This window comes from Leptopilina heterotoma, unplaced genomic scaffold, assembly GCF_015476425.1.
Source record: "Leptopilina heterotoma isolate Lh14 unplaced genomic scaffold, ASM1547642v1 Lhet_6, whole genome shotgun sequence".
Classification (NCBI taxonomy): Eukaryota; Metazoa; Arthropoda; class Insecta; order Hymenoptera; family Figitidae; genus Leptopilina; species Leptopilina heterotoma.
Window position 1 is genome coordinate 4,283,912 of NW_025111137.1, and position 26,391 is coordinate 4,310,302.

Genomic DNA, 26,391 nt, shown 5'->3' on the forward strand with positions numbered 1-26,391 from the left:
TGAAAAATACTATTTCGATATAATAATAATTATGAGAAGTGACAATTCGGTAAAGTTATAGTTAGAAGAAATACATGTTATAGAAAATATAGTAATTATAAAGAAGAATGATTAGGAGTAAAGAAAATTATGAGTAATGTTAATTCGTAAAAATTAAAATTATTTTGAAAAACATTCATAAGAAAAAAGTTTTATAACAAAAGATATTTCGATAAAACAAAATTTAGAGACTTTAGAATTTAGAACATTTACACATTTTAAAAAAATATTATTAGGAACAATAAATTTTTTAAGAATTGGTAATTCGGTAATATTTGAATTATATTGAATAATAATTCGGGAATATAATTATTATAGTTATTAACAAATTTAAAAAATAATATTTATCAAAATTGACATTTCGAAAATAAAAATATTAGTGTAAATAAGAAATATAAAAAATAATAATTTTTAGAAATGATAATTCAGTTACCCAACGGGAAGTTGCCAATGTTAACGATTGGTTCAATAATGGGCCATGCTTGGTACCCAATGGTTTTTTCTTGGCAAAACAATTGGCAACCATCATTGGACCACCAATGGTTTAAACTTGGGATGATCACGCTACTGCCAATGATCGGTAGCCAAGCATCGGGCCAATATTATTTGCCAAGGAATTGCCAAGGAGACAAAATCGATTTTCAAAAGCTTGATTTTTTATTGGCAGCCAACAAAAAACCAAGGTTTTGAAAATTGATTTTTTTTAATTATTAATTAAAATTTATTTTTAAAAAATATATTTTTCAAAAATTTATTTTAAAAAAATATATTTTTTAAAAATATATATTTTTTTAAATTAATAGAACATATTAATTTAATTTGTCACCTCTGGTAAAACAAAGATGAAAGACTGATAAATTCCCTCACTTTATATTTTACAGTGGAGGGATGACTGTGAATGTCTTTGCGAGAGAGGAGCAGGTACTTATATAGAGCCAGTGAAACAGGTCACAAGCGAGAACAAATCACTAGCATGCACTCTGGCGGCGCTTGTCAGAACTGTTTTCTGGCGCGCATGCATATCCTGACATTATCGACACAGCGCTTGGCAACCAACGTTGCGCCACTTCCGACAAGCGCCGCCAGAGTGCATGCTAGTGATTTGTTCTCGCTTGTGACCTTTCTCACTGGCTCTATATAAGTACCTGCTCCTCTCTCGCAAAGACATTCACAGTTATCCCTCCACTGTAAAATATAAAGTGAGGGAATTTATCAGTCTTTCATCTTTGTTTTACCAGAGGTGACAAATTAAATTAATATGTTCTATTAATTTAAAAAAATATATTTTTTTAAAATAAATTTTTGAAAAATATATTTTTTAAAAATAAATTTTAATTAATAATTAAAAAAAATCAATTTTCAAAACCTTGGTTTTTTGTTGGCTGCCAATAAAAAATCAAGCTTTTGAAAATCGATTTTGTTTCCTTGGCAATTCCTTGGCAACTAATATTGGCCCGATGCTTGGCTACCGATCATTGGCAGTAGCGTGATCATCCCAAGTTTAAACCATTGGTGGTCCAATGATGGTTGCCATTAATGTTCCAATAATGGAACGGAGTTCGCCAAGCATGGCCCATTATTGAACCAATCGTTTACTTCCCATTGGGTATTTGAAGATTATAAAAAATTTTCTTTCGCAGTATTAAACATTCTGTTAATTAGTCATTCAAAAAGATAATGTTTTTGATAATTATTCTTTCGATTAAAAGAAATTATAATTAATTCTTATTAGATAAAAAGAATTTCGATAAAATAAAGATTCGGAAAATAAAAATTGGAGACTTTTCATGCGCCTCAATGAAACTGCTGAAAAAAGCAATTTTATTTTTCAATAACGCTCCTTCTCATCTAATCCAAATGATGATCAATTTTGTGGTAGAAATATAAAAAAATTCACTAATACGATTATAGATTCACGAATCTTTGTTATTCCATTTCCTTAAAAAGACTGGGAAATTAAAAGTACCATCAAGAGGTTAAAAATTAAAATTTAGGATTAGGATAATTTGACGAATCTGGTGACTAAAGAGGAGGGGAGGGGGAATATTTTGTCGAGTGCGGTAGAAGTGGTTGTCATTTAGGAGGGACACGTTCAACGCACCAGCAATGAGAGGCATGAATCTGTCATGTGTTAATGACCGATGGCAATCGGTTCAATGATCATCATCATTATCATCATTATGACGCGCGGTGCAGAAGTGCGCCTTTGGGGCGTGTCCGTGCGGTTGCTGGTGTACACGCGTACGTGCAACTGTCAGGCGTAAATAACACTAGAGGTAATTTTCCGGCTGAAAAATCACTAACCAAGTTCACTAGCAGGCTTGTTTTTGGCATTGGAGCGAGTTGGCACGACACTGCCGCGCGCCTGCCTGGGCAACTCTACTCAACTCTTACATTATTTCAAAAACATACTCAACTCGCGAAATAACGAAACAAGAGCGCGACATTACGTTTTAGGTAACGAGATCATTCGACTAAAATAAAAAGATTTATATCACCCATCAATAATAATAACGCATCGTATAACCCATTGCAGCGCATGGAATTTCCAAGCAATGCATTTTCAAACCTGCAACGACATTTTTTGTATTATTTTAATTTTCACAACTTGTGAATTTTTTTTCTCAATAACAGAGAAAGAAATTCACAAGTTGTGGAATTAATAACACGAGTAAAGTATTAATTTACAATGTCATCGAATGTAATTGAAGAATACGGCTGTCAGCAACTACTGGTGTCAACAACTATTGAAAATTTAAGACATAAAATTACATATGAAAACGGTTTTAATTTTTAAATAAAATAAATTCAATTTAGTTACAAAGAGAGAATTTGTACCGAACCTAATTTCCAGGCAAAATTTTGACTTTTACTACGATCCTTATGGGAAAATCTAAGCGAAGAACAATTAAAAAAAAAGATAAGGCAAATAAAACAAAAACATTCGGTCAATAAATAAAAATATTTATTTCCTCCGCAACGTTTCAAAATCTAAATGATTTCCACTTCAGCGAGTCTATCCAAAAAAAATATATACAAAATTAAAATAATAAAAAAATAATTGAGTAAGTTTTCAAAACCTGATAAATCTAAATTTTGTCACTGCGAGAAATTTAAACAAATGACAATTTTCACCTAACAATATTAAAATTAACTTTAATGTAGAAAAATTGTAATAAATTATTCATTTTTGAATATTTTTTCTATTTAAAACGCTATGTTTGTAATTAAAGTAGTCTATTGTGATAAGGGGATTAAAAGTTTTTGGTAATTTTCTCTAATAAAAAAATTAAAAATCACCAAGATTTGGCAAAAATATTTTTTAAATCAAAAATTCTTCGGTAATAAATTTTTTTCTTAAATTGAACAGTAATAATCGATTTGTAAGGATTTTAATATTTTAAATATGTGTTTATCTCAATTTTTTTTTTTTGAAAAATATATTTCTCAATTTTTGAAAAATTGCTCCTCAATTTAACAATAAATAAAAAATAAAAATTGATGAATAATTATCCTACCAAAAATTAATAATTAAAATAGATGATGACTTAAATTTAATGCCTTGACGATGGAGTGGAGTCTGGAGTCAGAAAATTATAAAGAAACTTAATATTCATAAAATAAAAAATAAAAATAATTGAAAAATTGAAAAATAAAAGAATTTTTTTAAATTAATAGTTTATAATAAACGAATAAAAATTAGTAAAAATTAGTAAAAAAAAAATTGAAAATTAAAATGAATAAAGAATCACTGTATAAAAAAATATAAATTCATGAAAAATTAATGAAAAATAATAATACATTTATGGAAAATTAATAAAAATAAAAAAAAGTAACTATACTGCAATACGTTTTTACTTAATTTGACAAATAATTTTTATTTTATTGTATTGTAAACCGTTATTTATTTATTTATTTATTATCTATGTGTTATTTATTTATTGGTTTTATACCAAGAAGGATTATTTATTTATTTATGGTATGTTATTTTATATTATTACTGATTTATTTATTTACTGTTAATTTTTTTATTTTTAGTAATTTTTCAAACACGTATTATTATTTTTTATTAATTTTTCATGAATTTATATTTTTTATATAGTGATTCTTTATTCATTTTAATTTTCAATTCTTTTTTTACTAATTTTTACTAATTTTTTATTCTTTTATTATGAATTATTAATTTTAAAAAATTCTTTTATTTTCTAATTTTTCAATTCTTTTTTTTTTATTTTATGAATATTAGGTTTCTTTCTAATTTTCTGACTCCAGACTCCACTTCATCGTTAGGGCATAAAATTTAAGTCTTCGTCTATTTTAATTATTAATTTTTGGTAATTTTAATTTTAATTTAAATTTTTTATTAGTTGTTCAATTATTTTTATTATTATTTTAATTTTGTATATATTTTTCTAAATAGACTCTCTGCAGAGGAAATCATTTAAATTTCGAAACGTTGGAGTAAATAATATTTTTATTCATTGTCCGAATGTTGTTTTGTTTTATTTTGTCTTATTTTATAAAAGATCTAGAACGTTAAAGATTATTTAACTAATAAAAAAAGATAATTTTTAGAAACAAAAATTTAATTTTAAAACATTTTGTATGAATGTCTATTTCAAAAATCAAAATTAGTTATTGTGACGAACTTTTCTTGATCATTTTCAAGTGTTTTTACAAATTTTTTTTGAAAATTCAATTTATTTTAATAAAATTTTAGGAAACGTTAATATTTAAAAAATTCTAATTATTCTATTTCTAAACATATTTAAATTACTTCTCACAATTATTTTCGAAAATTTCAATTGTAAAATTCAATTATTCTTTAAAAAAATTTTAAGAAATTTCAATTATTTATAAAAATTTAATTACCTTTCGAAAAAAGTAATTGTATTTTTTGAAGAAAAATTAAAAATATGAGAATTTTTTCTTCTAATCTATGAAAATAGTTGAATTTACAAAAACTTAGAATTGAAATTATTATTGGGATAAGGGAAGAAGATAAAGATTTTCCTGTAAATCTGAGAAAAGTCAGAAAGATGAAATAGAGAACCAAATTTTCGTGACAAATGTAAATAAAATAGACTTCTTTTTGTTTTTTTTAATAGACTGAAATCAAGAAGTCTTCTTGACTGAAATAATGTTTTTTAGCAATGTCTTGAAGTCGGTCCGAGGCCTGTATCTGCAGTGAACTTATCATCTCTCTTTAAATATTTTTGATTTATGTATATACGCGAATATATAAAAAATAATTCACGTTCACAAATTGGGATGAAATCTAGAGAAATCCTTTTGTCAATCAGATATTGAAAATTATGCAAACTGATAATCAGGAAGTTGATGCTTTTATTAGCAGTAGACTATTGAGATTATGCCAATTAAGAATGTTTCGAATCTTGATCTGAACCGGTTCGTGAATCTTTTCAAGATCTGAGGAATGCTAATTTGAGATTTATTATAAGAAGACAAGTTGTAAACCTATTCTCTTCTTTTTTTTTCATAAAAATAAATTAAAAATAAATACATGTGGATAAAATTAATTCCTAGCGCCATCTAACCTTGAGGGGACGTTTGGGACGATAAGCGGGATGTTTTAATAACCGGCAATTAATTAATATGAATCTCGTTTACTGTTGGGAGAATGTGCTACTGGGCTTCTTGAGTCGTTAACCTATTCCTGTTATATGAGGGTTTCCAACACCTGGATGTTGTGACTTTGCATTTCAAATTTTTTGTCATTCACTTCCATCAAGGTTCAAAGTAATAATAAACTGTTATCAATTTTCATCATACAGCAAATTGGTTGTATAATAATGGTGTAACTACAATGAAAACTAATATACGTGAAACGCTCTCAAGAAAGATATTTGAGTGGAAAAAAATTAGAGGTTGTGTTTGAGTGCGGTAGTTTTATTTTAAATATAGTTGATTATTCGAAATTGGGAACTTTTAGTGAATATTTTGTAAAGTGATGATGAATTGTTTGTAATTGTTCATAATTTTTTTTCCTTCTTCTATCCTGTCCCATCAAATTATGATTAGGTACCTTTCTTCAGAGCGACCCAGTGAGAAATTTCTCACCGGTCCAATATCGGTCCAATATTGGGAGCCAAGAGACCGATCATCGGTCCAATAAAGGCTCCCAATATTGGACCAATATGGGCTGATGCTTGGGATGTAACGGCATCGCCAATCATCGGTTGTCAATATTGGTCCAATATTGGCCGAATATTGGCAACCAAGAGAAAAAAATTTTTTTAAATAAATTTTTTTTAATTAAATAATAATAATAAAAAATTAATGTTTATAATTTTTGTTTAATATATTTATTTGTTTAATTATTTATTTTTAATAATTCATGTAAATAATAAATAATTTATTATTTATAAATTATAATTATTTAAAAATGCAGCAGCTATTAGAAAATAGCATTCTGCAAAAAAATTCTATCATTGAAAAATCAATGATAGGCGAGAGAAATCCGCGTCTTTAAATAGATTCGCAGATGATAGACAAGAGATATCCGCGTCATTAAACGGATTCGCAGATATACTCTGGTCTCGCGACGAATCTCTCGATACTTATATACACTGGAGTCGCCGTGTCAGTTGCGAGAACGGTTACAGCGTCCCTCTTGCGGCAGAGATAAGAATTGTCACGTAAACTGCTAAATCGCTTTACCGACCGCCTTATTATACCCGCAGTTTACGTGACAATTCTTATCTCCGCCGAAAGAGGGACGCTGTAACCGTTCTCGCAACTGACACGGCGACTCCAGTGTATATAAGTATCGAGAGATTCGTCGCGAGACCAGAGTATATCTGCGAATCCGTTTAATGACGCGGATATCTCTTGTCTATCATCTGCGAATCTATTTAAAGACGCGGATTTCTCTCGCCTATCATTGATTTTTCAATGATAGAATTTTTTTGCAGAATGCTATTTTCTAATAGCTGCTGCATTTTTAAATAATTATAATTTATAAATAATAAATTATTTATTATTTACATGAATTATTAAAAATAAATAATTAAACAAATAAATATATTAAACAAAAATTATAAACATTAATTTTTTATTATTATTATTTAATTAAAAAAAATTTATTTAAAAAAATTTTTTTCTCTTGGTTGCCAATATTCGGCCAATATTGGACCAATATTGACAACCGATGATTGGCGATGCCGTTACATCCCAAGCATCAGCCCATATTGGTCTAATATTGGGAGTCAATCGGCGCCCAGCACGGCAACCAATATTGGACCGATATTGGACCGATTAAAGTCTATTGGCAATTTCTCACTGGGGAAGAAGAAGAAGAGTAACTTTTGCTTTAAAGCAAAAAAAATTCTAAAAATCAACTAAAATTGTTGAAAGAAGAAACATTTCAGAATTTATGAATTCACTACTTTAGAGTATACTTATGTTAATTTAAATCATTTAAATTATAATTCAACAGTAACTCTTCCTGATCAAAGTGACTTCTATCAAATGTCAATTAAACTCACAAAGAAATCAAAACTTATGATAATTCTTTGACACAGTTCAACTAAAATTATCTTAAATTTTTGTTCTGAAAAGTAAATTTTACTATATAACTATTTCTTTTTCATTCAGAATTTTCTAAGAAAAAATTCAAACCTTTCTTTCAAGTACAGAAAAAAAAATGTGCTGAATTCATATGTAATTGTCGAACAGAATTCTTCGAAAACATTGTATTCTTTTTAGATTGAGGAATATTGCTGCAATAATTGAATATTTGATTTTCAATCACAATTCTTTGAGTTTAAATTTTTTTCACATAATAGAAAAAAATGTAGCTAAAGGTTTATTTTACAACATCAATTTTTCAAAACTTAGATTTTTGAAAAATTTTATAATAATTCAAATTCTTCTGAAATGAGTTACACTTTTTAAAATATATTTAATTAATTTTTAAAAAAAATGGATTTATATAGAAGAATTTTAGTTAAAAACACTAAAAAAATTTGAATTTTCGGAGAAGTTACAAATTATTGCAGCAATTCAATTATATTTTCAAAAGTAACAAAATTGTTCGCAGAAATTCAATTATGTTCAAAAATTTTTAAAAACTCTCGTCAAAATTTCAATTATCTTTATAAATAATAAAATTTCTTTCCCAAAATTCAATTATTTTGAAAAATTTTCCTATAATTTCAATAATTTTCAATATCTATTATTTCAATTAAATTTTCCAAAAGAATTCAATTATTTAAACCAATTTTAACATGAAATTCTACGCAAACATTCAATCATTTTCATAAATAACAAAAAATTTGACAGGAATTTAATTACTTTACAAATTTTTTATAAATTTTTAATAGAAATTTATATATTTTTATAAATAATAAAATTTTTTACAGGGATTCAATTATTTTCACAAGTAATAAAATTCTTTAGAGAAATTCAATTATTTCCATAAATAATAAAACTCATTGCAGAATTTCAATTATTTTTATTACAATATTCTAATCGAATTCCTCGAAAAATGTAATTATTCTTAAAAATTTTATTAAAATTCGTCAAAATAATTCAATTATTTAAAAAATTTCAATTATTTTTAATACAATGTTAATAAAATTCCTCGAAAATTCATCGAAAACTTCAATAATTTAAAAGTTTCAATTATTTTTGATCCAATTTTAATCGAATTCCTCGAAAAATGTAATTAATCTTAAAAAATTTGTTAAAATTCATCAAAAGAATTCAGTTATTTAAAAATTTTGTTGATAAAATTGATTTAAAAATGAATAATTTTAGTTAAAATTTTAGATTTGAATATCAACAGCATTATAGCATGAATTTTTAGAAATAATTGAATTTTGAATAGTTTTCAAATTCAACTCTTTGAAAATCTGAATTTTTCATACTTTTAACTATAACAATTCTGTAGAAGAAATTTTTTTTAAAAAGTTTAATTGAATTTTTTTTTGAAATTATTGAAAGTTATTTTTCAATAAATAGGTATTTAATTGAAGAATTTCCGAGAAATCGATATTTCTTAAAATTGCATTGTAAACAAATGGATTTGAAAATTCTCAAAGAATTTTTTGAAAAATTATTAAAAATAATTAATTTAAAGAAAAATTATACTTAAAAATTTTAGAAAATAATAATTGAATTGAAATGATGAAAATAATTTTAAAAAAGTTACAGTTACTAAATATTTTTACAGTTTATATAATAATGATTTTAGTACTCGATCATCTTTAATTATTATAAAATACTGAAGAAATCGATTGCTCCGAGTCGAAGACTCGGAGTGATCGATGTCCTTCATATTTTATAACAATTTTTTACAAGTTGTTAAATTTCAAAAAGGTTTGAATTCGAAATTTTTTGAAAATCTTCATTCCTATGGAAAAATAATTTCCAAATAATCGGAATTTCGTAACATTGAATTACCAAATGGATTTAAAAATAGAATATTTTTTTTGAGTATCCAATCATTTATACATAGAGTGGATCAGAATATTTTTTATTATCAGGGAAAAAGTCAAGATTTTGTCTAAAAATCATGGAAAAGTTAGAAAGAAAGCAAAATTAATTTTTTGTAGCAATACACTGATCAAATTCGATTGGGAATCCCCTTTTTGACCGAAATCTGAAATACTCTAGATAATACCCACGTGAAACGATTCTACGGAAACCGTTCTACGTAAATTCCGTATGAAATTCCGTAAAGAATTCCGTACGGAAATTTTGCAAATATTCCACATTGTATATTTTTGTAGAGTTTTCGATAACTTTAAAAAAAAACTGTTAAACTGTTACCAACTGTAATTGGAGTTGGTAATAGCTTTTTATACTTTTTAATATTATTTCCTCAGAATTATATATTTTTTTTATTAATTTTTGCACTGAAAAAATTCTTAGTTGATAAAAACTGTTACCAAATCCAATTGCAGTTGGTAACAGTTTTTTTATACTTTATAATATTATTTCTTTATTATTATATTTTTTAATTTCCAATTTTATTAATTTTACAAGGAAAAAAATTCTTGAATGATAAAAAAACTGTTAAAATAGTACCAATTCCAATTGGAATTTCACAGAAAAAAATACTTAGCTGATAAAAAAATCTTAAACTATTAGCAAATCTAATTGAAGTTGGTAACAGTTTAACAGTCACCCGTTTTTTTAAGTTATCGAAAACTCTACAAAAATATACAATGTGGAATATTTGCAAAATTTCCGTACGGAATCATTTCAAAAATCTAATTGTTCTTTGAATCAAAATCCTTTGTACTTTTCGAAAAGGCGTTAGAAGTATATCATTACAAGAAACCTAATTCGAGGAACTAATTATTTACCAAAAAAAAAAAGAAAACAATGTGCAAAGAAAGATGAACAAATTTTAAAAAGAGCAAATGCTACACGTAGTGAATAGCAGATGGTTATCGGTATGGTCTTTAGAATGCAAATTTGTTTAGAGGCACAATGCTAAAATGTGAATAAAGAAAAGCAACCCGGTTCGAGTAGGTCGTTGAGAGAGACTCACACAGAACTTATATATATATGCCAACCGTGGGAAGTTGAGATGCTGTTGTTGTTGTTGTTGTTGTTGTTGTGTTCTGTAATTGAAAAACTTGAGAGAAAATTCACTCCTACGAGAAATGTATAGATATATAGAAAACACTATTCTCATTCAGTATCATTTACCGCTTCGAAGCATAGGCGCCGACTTTTCATATCATCCAACACTCAATTTTGCCACAGCAGAAAATAAAATTTGCGGTTGGCAGTAAACCTTGCCATCCAGACGATTTCAATATTCAGTATCAGCAATTGGCACACAAGCCACACATTTTTTTTTTTTGCACAGTTAGAATGCAAAACTCATTTGCAATTTAAAAAAAAATTTACTTTCAATTGAAATACTTTGAGAGATATTCTTCGATTGTGAAAAATATATAAATGTTGAAAAAAACGCTTCTGTTCCATATTTCGAGTGTTGCTATAGTTTGCAATTTATTTTCGATAATGTCCGTTGTGACAAGGAATGCTTTGTTAAATTTCTAGATCATCTAAGTGACTTGTAACGTTAGTTATTAAATTATAAAAATTATAAACGCAATTAGGGATAACGGTATATAGAGAATCGGCATGTCTCGCTATTAGACATCAAAATATGAAGGAGAAAACTTTAAGAAGTCAATAGCCTTCGAAAGTGTAAAAAACTACTCCAATCTCAAGGTTCCTTCCTCTCTTTCTCTTTCTTGATATTTTCGCTCGCCAGATAACAATTACGACTTGTCTTATCTAAGGAGCCTTCGGGACATAAAACTGATTTAAAGAGGACTTACCACACTTCACTCGCCTCGAGAACTTTTTCGATAAAAGTTTTCGAAAAAAAAAAATAGAAATTCTTTTCAATGCAAATAAGACGAAATCGTATAAAATGATTTATTAACAACCACGATATATTTATTTGGATAAGAAATTTTTCGAGTGAAAAATAATTCCAGTACTCGAAATTTCGGGGGATTTTCGATAATATTAGGAAAAATGTAATATTTTTCCCAGGGAGAAATCGATAATCGATCAATTTTGCATTAGGATGTGTTCCCTTATCTATTTCTTCGCGACATTTAAGTTTTCGGGTCAACGAGCCGCTAGAAAAAGATATTGTCCTGAAATTTATGCAAGTCGCTTGTTGAGGCGTAAGAATTAAACCCAACACGAGGCGAATTTGTATTCAGAAGAAATTTACAGGGTTCAATAAAAAAAAAAATAGGGTGAAATGCTACAAAAATCGTGCAAAAATCTTCGAATCTACATTTTTTTGAAGTATTCTTTTTTCTCACAATCAAGAGAATTTAATCTCTAGGAAACCGATAATCTCTAAAAACCTAACGATCTCTTCAGATAATTGCATTTTTATAACAGTCTTTTACTTCATTAGACATTCAAGGGGAAAATTATTGGTAACTTTTCTTTTTTCATCATTCTCTTGAAAAATCTCTTTCCCTCTCTCTCTCTCAAAATGTCTTCGTGGATGGATTACAAATTTCAGTTATGTGCCTCTGATGAAATACTGGGGAACGAGCGATAAATTACGGAGAGCTACTGGATTTCAGAAACCACGTTAGGAATTTACACTGATTCACACCAAGTGGCATATAGTGTATCGGAATTCCTGATAAGATGAATAGATGATAAATATAACGAGTTTAATGGATGTGCATTTTGGGAAAAGTTCACCACTTCTCAAAGTTAATGATCAGTGGCAATGTAAATAGCAGTAAATTTTTATTACCTGCTCTCTGAATCAGTTAAAAATCATAGTTTTAACTGACAATCAGTGACTGACTTTTTGCTTCTATATCAGTTAAAAATAACTGATTGTCAGTGAAAAAAAATTAATAATAATTTTCAGTAGAAAAAAAAAGAACTGAAAAATTAGTTAAACTTTACTAATTGAATCAGTTAAAAAAAATCTACTGAAACATCAATTACTGTTAACTGACAATCAGTTATTTTTAACTAAATGATCAGTATAGAACTATTACTATTTAAATTAGTAACATTTTCGCCATTTTGAATTTTTAAATTTTGACTAAAGATTTGGATTTAAAAACCTCAAAACCCCCCGAATGAGCATTTTCAGCCAAATTCATAAACTTTAAAAAAATTTTGGTCGCCATTTTGAAATTTTTTAATTCTGATCAACGATTTGGATTCAGCGACCCCAAAAACTTTAAAATATTTATTGATTTATTATTGATTTTGATTATTTTTTTAAAAAAAAGTTATTAACAAAGTTGAAAATGTGATTCAACCCTGACTATGTTCTTCGGATCACGTCACAAATTAATTTGAGAAATTTCTTATCTTTTCTACAATTACCATAAAATCGAACAAACAATATTGATAAATTTGGAAATATTTGGTAAAATATTGGGAAAAGTTGGAATTTTTTGAAATTACAAATATTGTAATTTTTCCAATAATAATTTAATTATTTTAGCATCCCAAGTGCGAAATGCCAAGACTGCAAAAACGGCCCATCATTGGTCTAGTAATGTCTGCCGAGAATTGGCAGTAGTTACTGGGCCATTACTGGTGTTCAAAACGTCCCATTGATGGGCCAATGATGGCGCCGATGGTCAGATTTTCAAATTTTTTAAGACTGGGCCAGCTCTCGGCCCAATAATGGCACATTCATGGCAAAGTTGATCAATCTTTAATGGCAAAAAGCAATTGCCAGTGATGTGCCGACCATCGGCCCATTAATGGCACTTTAATGGCAAAAATTTTGTATCTTTGATGGCAAATTATAATTGCCAGAATTGGGACGTAGCTTGGCCCAATAACGGCACATTATTGGCAAAGTTGATAAATCTTTAAAGGAAAAATTCAATTGCCAGTGATGTGACGAAGATCGGCCCATTAATGACACATTAGTGGCACTTTAATGGCAAACATTTTGTATCTTTGATGACAAATTGTAATTGCCAGAATTGGGGCGTAGCTTGGCTCAATAATGGCACATTAATGTCTACCATTTTGTATCTATGATGGCAAATTATAATTGCCAATATTGGGACGTAGCTCGGCCCAATAATGGCACAGTATCGGCCAGTGTAGTGTAGCTTATAAGAACCCTTTTGCATTATCGACTTCACGTCAGAGTAGCAGAGTGGTCAGAGTGTTAGGCTGTGGTGCGTCAGGTTCAGGTATCGATCCCCGCGAGCGGTAAGAATTTTTCAAATATTTGTAAGTTTGCGATTAATTTAGGGAAATAAACTGTATAAATATTATGAATTAATTAGTTAATTAAATAAAAAATATATTTTTTATTAATTTTTTCAACACTGGGGAGTAATGGCAGCCAATAATGGGCCATTAATGTTTACCGAGAATCGGCCGATGATTAGCTGCCGACGGCCTACCGCGGTTAACCTCCCGACAGTCGGGCCACTATTGTCTGCCAAGAGTAGGCACTGACTATGCCGTCACTGGGCCAGTTTTGGGCCGTTTTTAATTTCGCACTTGGGATAATGCTTCAAAAATTGGAATATTTTAAAATTACAATTTTTCCATTAAATTTTCAAATTTTTTATAATGGTTATAAATTAAAAATATTATAATGAAATAAAAAACAAATTTCATTTAACTCAGAAAATTCACTGTTATTTTTTATTCTGTAAATTAAAAATTAATAAATTTTTTTAAACCTAAAAGTCAATTTTCAAAATGAAACTTAAATTGTAGGTAATGACAATAATTAGAAATTAAATGAAATTAAAAGTTTTTTAACTTATTTCCTGCATGAGGATAAAATATAAAATTTTCAATGTCACCTGTTCAGAAGAAATTATTTGAAAATTGAAATATATAGAATCAAAAATGAAATTAGAGTTTACAAAACCTATTATACTAATTGAAATGAATTTTTTATTCTAAAACATCAGTGACTTCTTTTTTAAATAAATATTTAATTATTATTATTTTTCCATAGGAATTAAGATTTTCAAAAATTCCAAATTCAAACCTTTTTGTAATTAAACAACTTCAAAAATATTGTTATAAAACATGACCGAGTGATAAAATCATTTTTTTATATTATAAAAAAATTATTACTTTTACTTCTTCAAAATTATTTTCATATTCAATTATTATCTAAAATTTTAACTAAAATTCATTTTTAAATCAATTTTTATTAGAAAATTCTATGATAATTCAATTATTTAAATACATAAGTAAATTATATAATTGAATGTTTCTTAAAATTTAATGATTATAAAAAATTTTATTACCAAATTTTCAAATAATTGAATTCTTTTGACGAATTTTAATAAAATTTTTAAGAATAATAGTTACATTTTTCAAGAAATTCGATTAAAACTGTATTAAAAATAATTGAAATTCTGCAATTTCCTGTGAAATTTTTATTATTTATGAAAATAATTAAATGTTTGTGTACAATTTTATTAAAAATTTATTTAAATAAATGAATTTCTTTGAGTAGTTTAATTAAAATAGTAGAGATATTAAAAATTAATTATTGAAATAAGAAAAATTTTTGAAAATAATTGAAATTTTCAGAAGAATTTTATTAAAATTTTTGAAAATAATTGAATTTTGAAGAAAAATTTTATTATTTATAAATATAATTGTGATTTCAACGAGATTTTTTTTCAATTTTGAACATAATTTAATTTTGTGATATGAATTTTATTTACTTTTGAAAGTAATTAAATTTCTGCAATCATTTATAACTTCTTCAAAATTCAATTTTTTTAAGTGTTTTTAACTAAAATTCTTCAATAAATCCATTATTTTTACTAATTAATGAAATATATACATATTAAAAAATTTAACTAATTTTCAGAAGAATTTGAATTATTAAAATTTTTCAAAAATTTAAGTTCTTTAAAATTTCTAATTAAATAAATTCATTTAAAATTGAAATTTTATAAAATTTCAAATTGAAACCCATTAAGTTCACTTATTTATGAAAATTTTAAAATATTTAAGTAAAATTATTCATTGAATAATTTAAAAGTCATTATTTTATGATAATTGTTCAAGATTTAAGTTATTTGAAAAGAAATTTCAAATTTTTGTCAGATATTGGAAAAAATTGAATGCTTTGTATTGTAATTTATTGTAATTCAATTGTTTATGAGGCAAACAAAAAAGACATAAAAATTCAGAATTTTCTTATGAATTCTAAAAATTTAATTTTTTCAGTACTTTTAATAAATATCCCTGACTTTTTGCTGAATTTTCTGTATCTGAATATACGATTATTATAGTTATAATAATATTAAAATTATTTTTCAATTCATATTTTATTTTTATGAAAACAATAAATTTTAATTTAAAATTTGCACGTTCTATTATTTTTAAAATTGCTAATTTTAATGAAAAAAGTGAGTAAAAAGTAAGTCGCGCTCGAATTGTTGCTAGTCCATTTAAAATTCTAACTATAACAGAGTTAAAATTCTAAATTCTAATAATAGAATTATAATTAAAGTTCTAATAGAATTAGAAACTAATTAATAATTAAATTAGAATTCTAATAGAATTAGAAAATCTAATTCTGTCAATATTATATTATTAATGGAATCAGTGATTAAAAATTATTAAAGTATCCATAAACATAATTTTTGGCATGATCCGCGCACGGGAAAGTGGGTTTTTGACCTTTACAAAATCTCCTGGTGTTTGTTTTCATCGTATCAGACATTCGACTAGACCCACCGTCCCTACTTATTTCAAACGTTGAGATTAAAGTTTCTCTTCATTTGACATTGACTGATTACTCTTGCGCCGACTAAAGTTATATAAATCCGTATCTAATGGTTTTCTGGTTAAGTTCAGTCTTCTCGAGTGTTTCCGAGGTCGAAACGATTCACCACTAATCGGCAAATTCGCCTCGCGAAATTTCAACGAAAGTGCTTGAAATCAATTCCTTTCATCCTCCTTTCCAACAAAATCCTTGAGAAGTGATGTTAATGCTTCTTCGGTAGCTCGCGATGTGATTAACGATAAATTGAATTGGTTCCGGTATTATCCATAGTATTAAATTCTTCAATTTTGATTTTCAATTTTTCTTTTTCAAAATTAGGGCTAATTTCGTGTGTAAATTTTATTATCATTGCAACAATTTTAAGGTTTAATTACTATCAGTGATTGTGTGAAGTAATTTTTCTTTTATCACAGTTCTGCTTTATAGTTTCTTTTTTTTTTATTGTTAATCACGAATCGTCTGCTCGATTGTCTGCGATCGACCTCCAAGGAGAAGTCAACGATCTTAGATCGAACAGTTATATTTCCTGCAGACGCTCGCCTGAGCAAATGGAACAAGTCTACGCGACAAAAAGGCGGCTTCACGCTTGCTTTTATTAAGCCACAATGGCACTGAGAGCAGTAAACCCAGATTCCAGAATGAACTAACTTCCTACATGGTGCTTTCGATTGTGCCAAATGACTCTTGAGAATTTGTTCGACAAGTTGAATTCTAAATCAAATATATTCTCCAATGCGACCAACCAAATTACCGACCACTCCGTAGTTTTATAACGCCACGTGTGTAATTTCAAATATAAATCATAATTTTACAAACTGATGATCAAAATTTAAACGAAAAATTTTAAATAATTTTTATTTAATTGAATAATAATAATAAAAATAAATAAAATAATAAAACAAGAATGTTTATGGCAATATTTACAATAAAATTACAAAATCGAAAATTAAATAAAGCTAAGCTAATGCAAATGACTACTTGGACCCCAAAAACCGTCGAGTAACAAGAATTCAAATCAATTCAATCAATTTTGCAAAATTCAACCGCCATATTGAATCCGCCATTTTGAATTTTGAAAAACTGATTTCATATTCGTAATTAGACCCCAAAAACCCTTGTGTATGAAAGATGACGAAAATTGTTTCAATTTAAAATTTTATAAAATTGCAATGTTGAATGAATTTAATTAGAAATTCTGATGAACTTAGATTTTTGAAAAATTTTAATAATTCAAAATCTTCCAAAATTAGTTAAATTTGTCAAAATATATATTTAATTAATTATTAAAAATACTGAATTTATAGAAGAATTTTAATTAAAAACACTAAAATAATTGAATTTTGAAGAAGTTACAAATGATTGCGGAAATTCAATTATTTTCAAAAGTAATAAAATTCTTATCACAAAATTCAATTATGTTTCAAATTTTTTGAAAAATCTCGACAAAATCCCAATTAATATCTTTATAAATAAAAAAATTCTTCTTCAAAATTCAATTATTTACAAAACTTTTAATAAAATTCTTGTTAAAATTTCAATTATTATGAAAAATTTTCCTCAATTCAATAATATTTTCAATATTTACTATTTTAATAAAATTACCCAAAAGAATTCAATTATTCAAAGACAATTTTAATAAAATTCTACTCAAACATTTAATTATTTTCATAAATAATAAAAATTTCACAAGAATTCAAATATTTACAAATTTTTTATAACTTTCTTCTCAATAATTCAATTATTTTCAGAAATAATAAAACTCATCGCAGAATTTCAATTATTTTTCATACAATCTTAATTGAATTTCTTGAAAAAAGTAATTATTTTCATGCAAGTTTTTATAAAATTCGACAAAAGAATTTAATTATTTAAAAATTTGTTAATAAAATTCTTTATAAGAATTAAATTTTAAGAAACATTCAATTATTCAATAGGTAAAAATAATTAACTTTTGTATTGAAATAATTGAATTCTCGAAGAATTTTCTAATAAAAATTGATTTGAAAGTAGATTTGAGTTAAAATTTTAGATTACAATTGAATACTAATAGCATTAGAGGGTAAAGTTTTAGAAATAATTGAATTTTCAAAAGGTTTCAAATTAAAATTTTTGAAAATCTGAATTTTTCATATTTTTTATTAACAATTCTGTGGAATTAATTTTTTTGAGAAAATTTAATTCATGATTTTTTTTGGAATTATTTCAAGTTTTTATTTTATAAATTTATAATGTATATTTAATTGAAGAATTTACGAGTAATTGAAATTATGTAAAAGTGAATTGTAAAACAATGAATTTGAAAATTCTCAAAGAACTTTTACAAAAATTATTAAAAATAATGCATTTATAGAAAAATTTTAGTTAAAAACACAAAAAAAAAATTTAATTTTGGAAAAGTTACAAATTATTGCGGAAATTCAATTTTTTCCAAAAGTAGTAAAGTTTTACTATTTTAATTATTTTTAACATAATTTTAATCACGTTCCTTTAAAAAAATTTAATTATTATAAGCATGAATTTTTAAAATAAATTGATAATTGAATTCTTTCGAAGAATTTTAATAAAATTTATAAATTATAAATTTTAAAGATCTTAAATTTTTAAAAAATTTTAATAATTCGAAATCTTCTAAAATTAATTAAATTTGTCAAAATATATTTAATTAATTATTAAAAATAATGGATTTATAGAAGAATTTTAGTTAAAAACCTTAAAAAAAATTGAATTTTGAAGAAGTTACAAATGATTGCAGAAATTTAATTACTTTCAAAAGTAATAAAATTCTTCTTTAAAATTCAATTATTGTTTTCAAAAATTTTAATAAAATTCTTGTCAAAATTTCAATTATTTTCAAAAAATTCCCTCATTTCAATAATTAATTTTTAATATCTCTACTATTTTAATAAAACTACTCAAAGGAAATTAATTATTTAAAAAAAATTAAATAAAATTGTACACAAACATTTAATTATTTTCATAAATAATAAAAATTTTACAGGAAATTGAAGATTTTCAATTATTTTGAATACAGTTTTAATCGAATTCCTTGAAAAATGTAACTATTCTAAAAATTTTTATTTAAATTCGTCAAAAGAATTCAATTATTTAAAAGTTTGTGAATAAAATTATTCATAAGAATTAAAATTTAAAAGAACATTCAATTATTCAATAAATTATTTATTTTTGTATTTAAATAATTGAATTCTCGTAGAATTTTCTAATAAAAATTGATTTGAAAATTAATTTTAGGTTAAATTTTAGATAATAATAGAATATGAAAATAATGTTTTTAACTAAAATTATTTAAAAATTTAATAATTTCTTAAAATTAATATTTAAAAATCCATATTTTGTTACAAAAAAAATTTATATTCAATTTTTAACTGTTATTTAAATGTTAAATTGTCATCAATTTGAGTTTAAAACCTAAATACCAAATTTTTTAAAAATTGCAATAATTATAAACAAAAATATTTTTCAAAATCAATTATTTATATTGATTTTGATAATGCTTTTCAAATAATTTAATTATTCCCAAAAAATTTTATCTGCAACTCTTACAATTTTTAATGAAACTTTTCCATGAATTCAGTTATTAAAAAAATTCAATTAAAATAGTCTGAAATTCAATTATTTTTATAAATTGCAACTTTCTCGCTTTCAAAATTCGATTATTTTTAATATTGTTAACTATGTAAAACATTTAGCAAAATCAGTTATTTACATTTAGTTTTGTGAATGCTTTTCAAAGAATTCAATTATTTCTAAATATTTCAACCGTAACTCTTCCAAAATACAATTATTTTCTTCAATAAAAATTTTCAAAGAAGTCAATTATAAAAATTCAACGAAAATACATCTAAAAAATCAATTATTGTCAGAAACAAAAAATGATACAAATTAATTATTAATTTAATCAAATTAAAATTTAATGTGAATAATTTGAGATTTTTAAAAGACACCAAAAATTTATAATTTTCATAGTATTTTCCATTAATAAATACCACAACGTTTATAATCAACAATTTATAAAAAAAAAAAATTTTATAAATTTTTGTTTTAAAATGTTTTACATACTTTCATGATCAATAATTTAGAATAGAAAAATTTGTAAATAAAAAAGATTGTTTTTTCTCAGGAAAATGTTTTTTTCAGTCGTAAATCGTAAACGTTGTAAACTTCGTTGTTTTTTTTTTAGAAATTTGATAGTCTTCATTTGATCATGATATATTCCATTATTACCACCGTTGATTTAAAATTATTTCAAAGAAAAAAAGGTAGGTGGTCACTTTTTCTAAAAAATATTTTTTAATCCTTTTTGAATTCACAGTAACAATATTTTTATAATATAAAATAGTGATTTTAACACTCGATCCTCTTTAATTATTATAAAATATGAAGAAATATTTTTAAAGTTGTTCAATTTCAAATAGGTTTGAATTTAAAATTTTTGAAAACATTAATTTCTATTGAAAAATTATTATAATTGAATATTTAAAATATTTAAAAAAGAGAAAATTAATTTAACAACATTTTTTTGAATAAAATTGTTTCCTTTATTTTCTAAAAATTCAAAAAAATTCAGTTTTATCTTCAATTAAATTTTCTAATTGACAAACATAATTCATAATTCATAATAATTCATAAACATTTTTTTCATTTATTTTTAAAATACTTTGAATTTTATTAAAACAATTCAAATTAAGAAATAAAATTGATGCAAATTATGTCCTTATATAGAAAATGAGAATTTTCTACAAAAATATTAAGAAACAGAAAAAAATAAGTTTACAAACAATATTGTTATTGAGAAATAAAAATGATGCATATAAAATGGGTATATTTTCCTACTTCTTAATAAAAATTTTTAAGCAATTAATATTTTTCTAGTTTTTTTTATAAATAAAAATGAGAATAATTTGCATAATAATATTTAGATCAGTCGAAAAAGTCATATACAATCTGAGGCCTGTATAAATAGATTTAATTATGTTTCCTTATTAGATAATCAATATTTCTTCAAAGGATAAATTAATTTCAGAACTTTTATAAGAATTACTTTCTTGCGATAATATTTTTCCTTTTAATCTTCCGAATAGCTTTGAGAGTAGTTTTCAAGTATATCGGTTGCTAACTCAACTTCTTGTTCTGATCCGATGGACTTTTGCGGGGTAGCGACTTGATAATTGGGGCATGTTTTCAATGGATGGTAATTAAATTGAAGTTTTTAAAAAAGACTCGTGCGCGCGAGCGCACTCCTGTTGAAACGAAAGACGAGAAGGCAATTTTGTGTAAAAGAAGAAGAGATGGAAGAGAGAAACCTGCTTCTGACAGATACTCGACCATCTGATCTATTACTGAATACTTATTCGTCTTAAAGGATAATTTTCCCTTACAGCACGAACATATCGTGAGTTTCAAGATCGTTCTTTCTAATTAGAAAATGTCTTGCTGAAAGACGCTAAAAAAGATAAGTGCACGTGAAATTCTTCGCTAACGGCCTCATTTATCTCCTTTTATTTCAGTCAATTGATCCTGAAAAACTCTCAATCTGTATCAATCTAACAAATAACTGGATATTTTCAAAAATTAACTTTAACAAACCGTTTATTTTCAAAATAAAGAATTAAACATTTTTAATGAATCATCTTTTTAGATAATAAAAAAAAGTCATATATTAATGATGCCGTTCAGTTGTTCATCAAATGTGATTTTACAAATACAAAAAACTTACCTAAATGTCCACCAGATGTTAAAGCACATGGTATTGAGCCAGAAGAAAGCAGCGAGGAATGAAAAGTGAGCCATGATCGCTGCAATACAGAAAAAAAAATCGTCTCGTTATTTAAGAGCTACAGTTTGCTTCGAGCATTAATAAAAAAAAAATGTTTAATACATACGTGAAATTCTGGTTTTTTCTTTGAAAAACAGAATGTTCTTCAGGTGGCTTTTTTTAAAAAAAAATGAGAATGTAAAAATTGTGAATGAAATGAGGGGGAATCGACTATGAATTTCGGAGAGTCAAATACATATATAGTCCTTTAGAAATTCAGCGCATCTATTATAAAAAAGCAGTGGTATAAACCACGGGGGAGACATTAATTTCTAAGCATGTAATCTGCGCCATAGTGAAAACGAAAGAATAAAAACCAGATTCCTTTTTTTTCTCTTCCTCTTCTTTAGAAATCCATTCGTCTTCGGAAAAACTATCTCAATAAACGAGAAAGCACGTTCAAAAAAAACTATATTTACAATTATTTATACTGCACGACCTGCTTGGAATCATAAATTACAACGGAAGCATTAAACTCGTTAATTTAAATTATAGAGAGAGGGGACTCTTAGCGTCTTTATTTGATTATTAAGTTTTAGTGTGAGTGTATATTCTCAGATTTCCGGATGTCACTGAATTTGATTTTTAAGCAGGAGTTTTGAAAAAAAAGAACGTCGGGTCAAATATGGCGTTTGAAACATTTATTTTTTGGATACAATAACTATTTTTTATCAACAACGTCGCAAATTTTATATTAACAACATCTGTTTTTTTCAGTTTAACCTGAATGTTGTTCTATTAATTTATTTCGAAATTAATATTATTTCTTAAAACCAATCCGTAATTTTTTGAAACCTATGTTTTTATACGTATTTAAAAAAAAAATTAGGCTTAATATTTTTATTTTAACTATATTTGAAACATTGCCGTTCCCGACCTGGTTCCAGTTGAAAATAATTTCTCACGATTCCTAACATTAGTATTTTTAATAAATGTGGAAAAAAATTGGATCTGAGGCGGGGAAATAGAAATTGTTTCGAAATTTCTGAATTTTCGAAAAATCCGTGACAAAAAGAAGTCAAAATCGTTGCCCTCCCCGGCCTGGTTCCACTTGAAAATAATTTCTAATGCCTTCTAACATTATTATTTATAATAAAAGTGTTAAAAAAAAATTGGATCTGAGGCGGGGAAATAGAAATTGTTACGTATTATATTTTTCGTCGAACAAACGTTGGTAACTTCAGTTTCATATTTTTACCCCAAAATCGAGGTGAAAAGTATATTCTTTTCCCCTGTGAACGAAAACTGAAACATTAACAGTAAATAGAGCCGTTTTATAAATTTTTCAAACCACACATTTGCAACGAAGTGGTTGAGAAAAGAAATCATTTATTGAATACCTACATCGAGAGAAGAGCGCATGTATAGTGATAAATTAGAAGTAATAAAAAATGCTTCCAAATGAATATTTAGATATAATTTTGTTAAACAGTTAAATGGCGATAAGGTGTCACCTAATGAGGCGATATATTTTTTACGATGAGAACGACGGTGACGATTAAAGTGTTAGCCGAGAGTTTCAGCATAATATATCCATGGCAGAGTGGCACCAATTACTCTTTTTGCAAAGTGTATAGCGCGCGAATGAGAGCGATATGTCCTGTAGCCCATACGCGAAACATTTTATCGCTCTCACATTCCATTCCCCCGGAAATAATTAAATTTCCAAAACTAATTACGTCTCGTTGCAATTATAACTGCTTGCCGTCGCACACACACACACCCTCTCCGAAAAGGTCTCTTTTGTGCCCCATTTTCCATTTCCCGATCGCGACGCGGGAAGACCCTCTCGAATCCACGGGGGTTAATTTAAGAGCGAGGCGCAAAAGTCTTTTTGGTCTCTTATAAGGGTGAGTGTCAAGGGCTGGCACCGCTAGTTATGGGGTTTCCATTTGCATTCGCTGGGGTTGGAATTAGATTGTCTGTGTGGCGCGTTTGACCCAACGGAACGATTTGACTGTTTCATCGATCGAATGATTGCCCTTTCGGAGTTGCTTAACTAAAATGCTTTTCGTAATTCATTGATGCGTCCAAATGTCGTATATACTTAATAAATTACAAAAGTTTTCCGTGCCGCCCAATATATGTATATATAGTAGAGCGAAATGAAACCGAAGAAGCTCGCTGAGTCGTAAAGGGGGAATTAGTGACGCTGAACGTATTGGACTGATATTAGACTGCGAAATAAGGTTCTTTCACTTGCAAGGAAAAGAAATTCAAACAAGGGTGGCGAAATGATTTTTTTTATGCAACAAAGCATTCACGACCTAGTAGATGACTCATTTTATTGCACTCTCTTTTCCGGAGTTGTAATTTTTTTACTGTTCCTAATACAGAACTCTGTATACCTAAATTACGTTTCGCGTGTACAATCTCTATAAATTCAGAAACGACTTTTTCCTTCTTGCGGAGAAAAAAATCTATTTTGCCTTGAAAAAACTCAATTAGATGCAGGTAGGGGAATTCTACGAGTAAGTCGCAAAATTTTCCATGAAAAGTTACCGATTTGGCTCAAAGTTTTTAGGCATGTGATTTACCTGTGAAATCTCTATAGGTATATAAATAAGCGGGAGAAACAAATTTTTTGCGGATTTTATATTATGAAAGTTATATGTTGAGGGTGTTTTGAGATAGGAGGAGACAATATGGAGTTTCGTTGAAGCGAATAAACAAGGTTAAACTGGAAAACTGATGATGCCATAAGATATGATAGAGAAGCGTTAGGAGGAGAGCGGAACTGAATGTGTCACCCGAAGTGGATTTACTTGTTAGATTTGCCCCGCGAGCTACAAAGTCATAGTCCGTTTATATTTGCGTTTTCTCCTCTGAATCGGTTCATTGGAGATGCGAACACACCGATTCGCTTTATGTCATATGAACAGAACTGCAAACTATACCGATGCTCATGCCAAAACATTTAGACTCCCTAGACCAGACATTTATATATGCATTCGAAAATAGGACACACGAAATCCAGTCACACAGTTTCAATTTTCAAAAATAGAATTCGCATATATACTTTAGAAGCATTTTCTCAAAAATTCAAAAAATTTTTGATGTTATATTCAAAAACTATTTTTTCCCATCAGGGCTCGAACCAGTGAAAGTATTTAAAAATACGGACTTTACAGACCAAGAATGAAACATTACAGATCGATTATTGACAAAAAGATAAAAAAGGATAAACAAAAGTAAAAAAAGAGAACATTTTACTTAAAAGAATAAATTAAATTTTTCAATTTTTATTCTTTTTTTAATTTTTCATAACTCCGAGTCTTCGACTCGGAGTAATCGGTTTCTTCATGTTTTATAATAATTAAAGATGATCGAGTGATAAAACAAATTTTCAAGAATTTTTAACTAAAATTCTTCTTTAAATTATTAATATCGATTATTTTTTATTAATTTTAGATAAAGTTCTTTGACAATTTTCAAATCCGCATTAGTTTACAATATACAATTTTACGAAATTTAAATAATTCGTAAATTCTTCAATTAATATTAGAAAATAAAAACTTAAAATAATATTACAAAAATTCAATTTAACTTTTTCAAAGAAATAAATTTCAAAATTCAATTATTTCTAAAACTTCACGCTATATTGCTTTTAATATTCAATTATTATCTAAAAATTTAACTGAAATTCATTTTTAAATCAATTTTTGTTAGAAAGTTCTAAGAGAATTCAATTATTTAAATACAAAAATAAATAATTTATTTAACAATTGAATGTTTCTTAAAATTCAACTTTCACAAAGAATTTTAACAAACAAATTTTTAAATAATTGAAATCTTTCGACGAATTTTAATAAAATTTTTAAGAATAATTATATTTTTCGAGAAATTCAATTAAAATTGTATTAAAAATAATTGAAATTCAGCAATGAGTTTTATTATCTGTGAAAATAATTTAATTGCTAAGAAGGATTTTATTATCTTTAAACAATATTTCATTTTTGCGAGGATTATTATTACTCTTGAAAATAATTGAATTTCTGCAATAATTTGTAACTTTTGCAAAATTAAATTTTTTTTGTGTTTTTAAACTAAAATTTTTCTATAAATGCATTATTTTTAATAATTTTTGAAAAAGTTCTTTGAGAATTTTCAAATTCATTGGTTTAGAATTCTATTTTACAAAATTTCAATTATTTGTCAATTCTTTAATTAAATATACATTATAAAATGAAAACTGCAAATAATTTGAAAAAAAATCCGCAATTAAACTTTCTCAAAA

At 26.1% G+C, this 26,391-nt stretch overlaps 1 protein-coding gene across 1 annotated transcript in view; it reads right to left on the minus strand.

Moving 5' to 3' along the window:
* LOC122509104 (probable G-protein coupled receptor Mth-like 1) overlaps positions 1-26,391 on the minus strand; it is a 335,089-nt gene that overhangs the window by 188,200 nt on the left and 120,498 nt on the right. Inside the window, exon 4 of the mRNA XM_043622884.1 lies at positions 22,056-22,134. Coding sequence (XP_043478819.1) covers positions 22,056-22,134 — 79 coding nt within the window. The remainder of the gene's footprint in view (positions 1-22,055; positions 22,135-26,391) is intronic.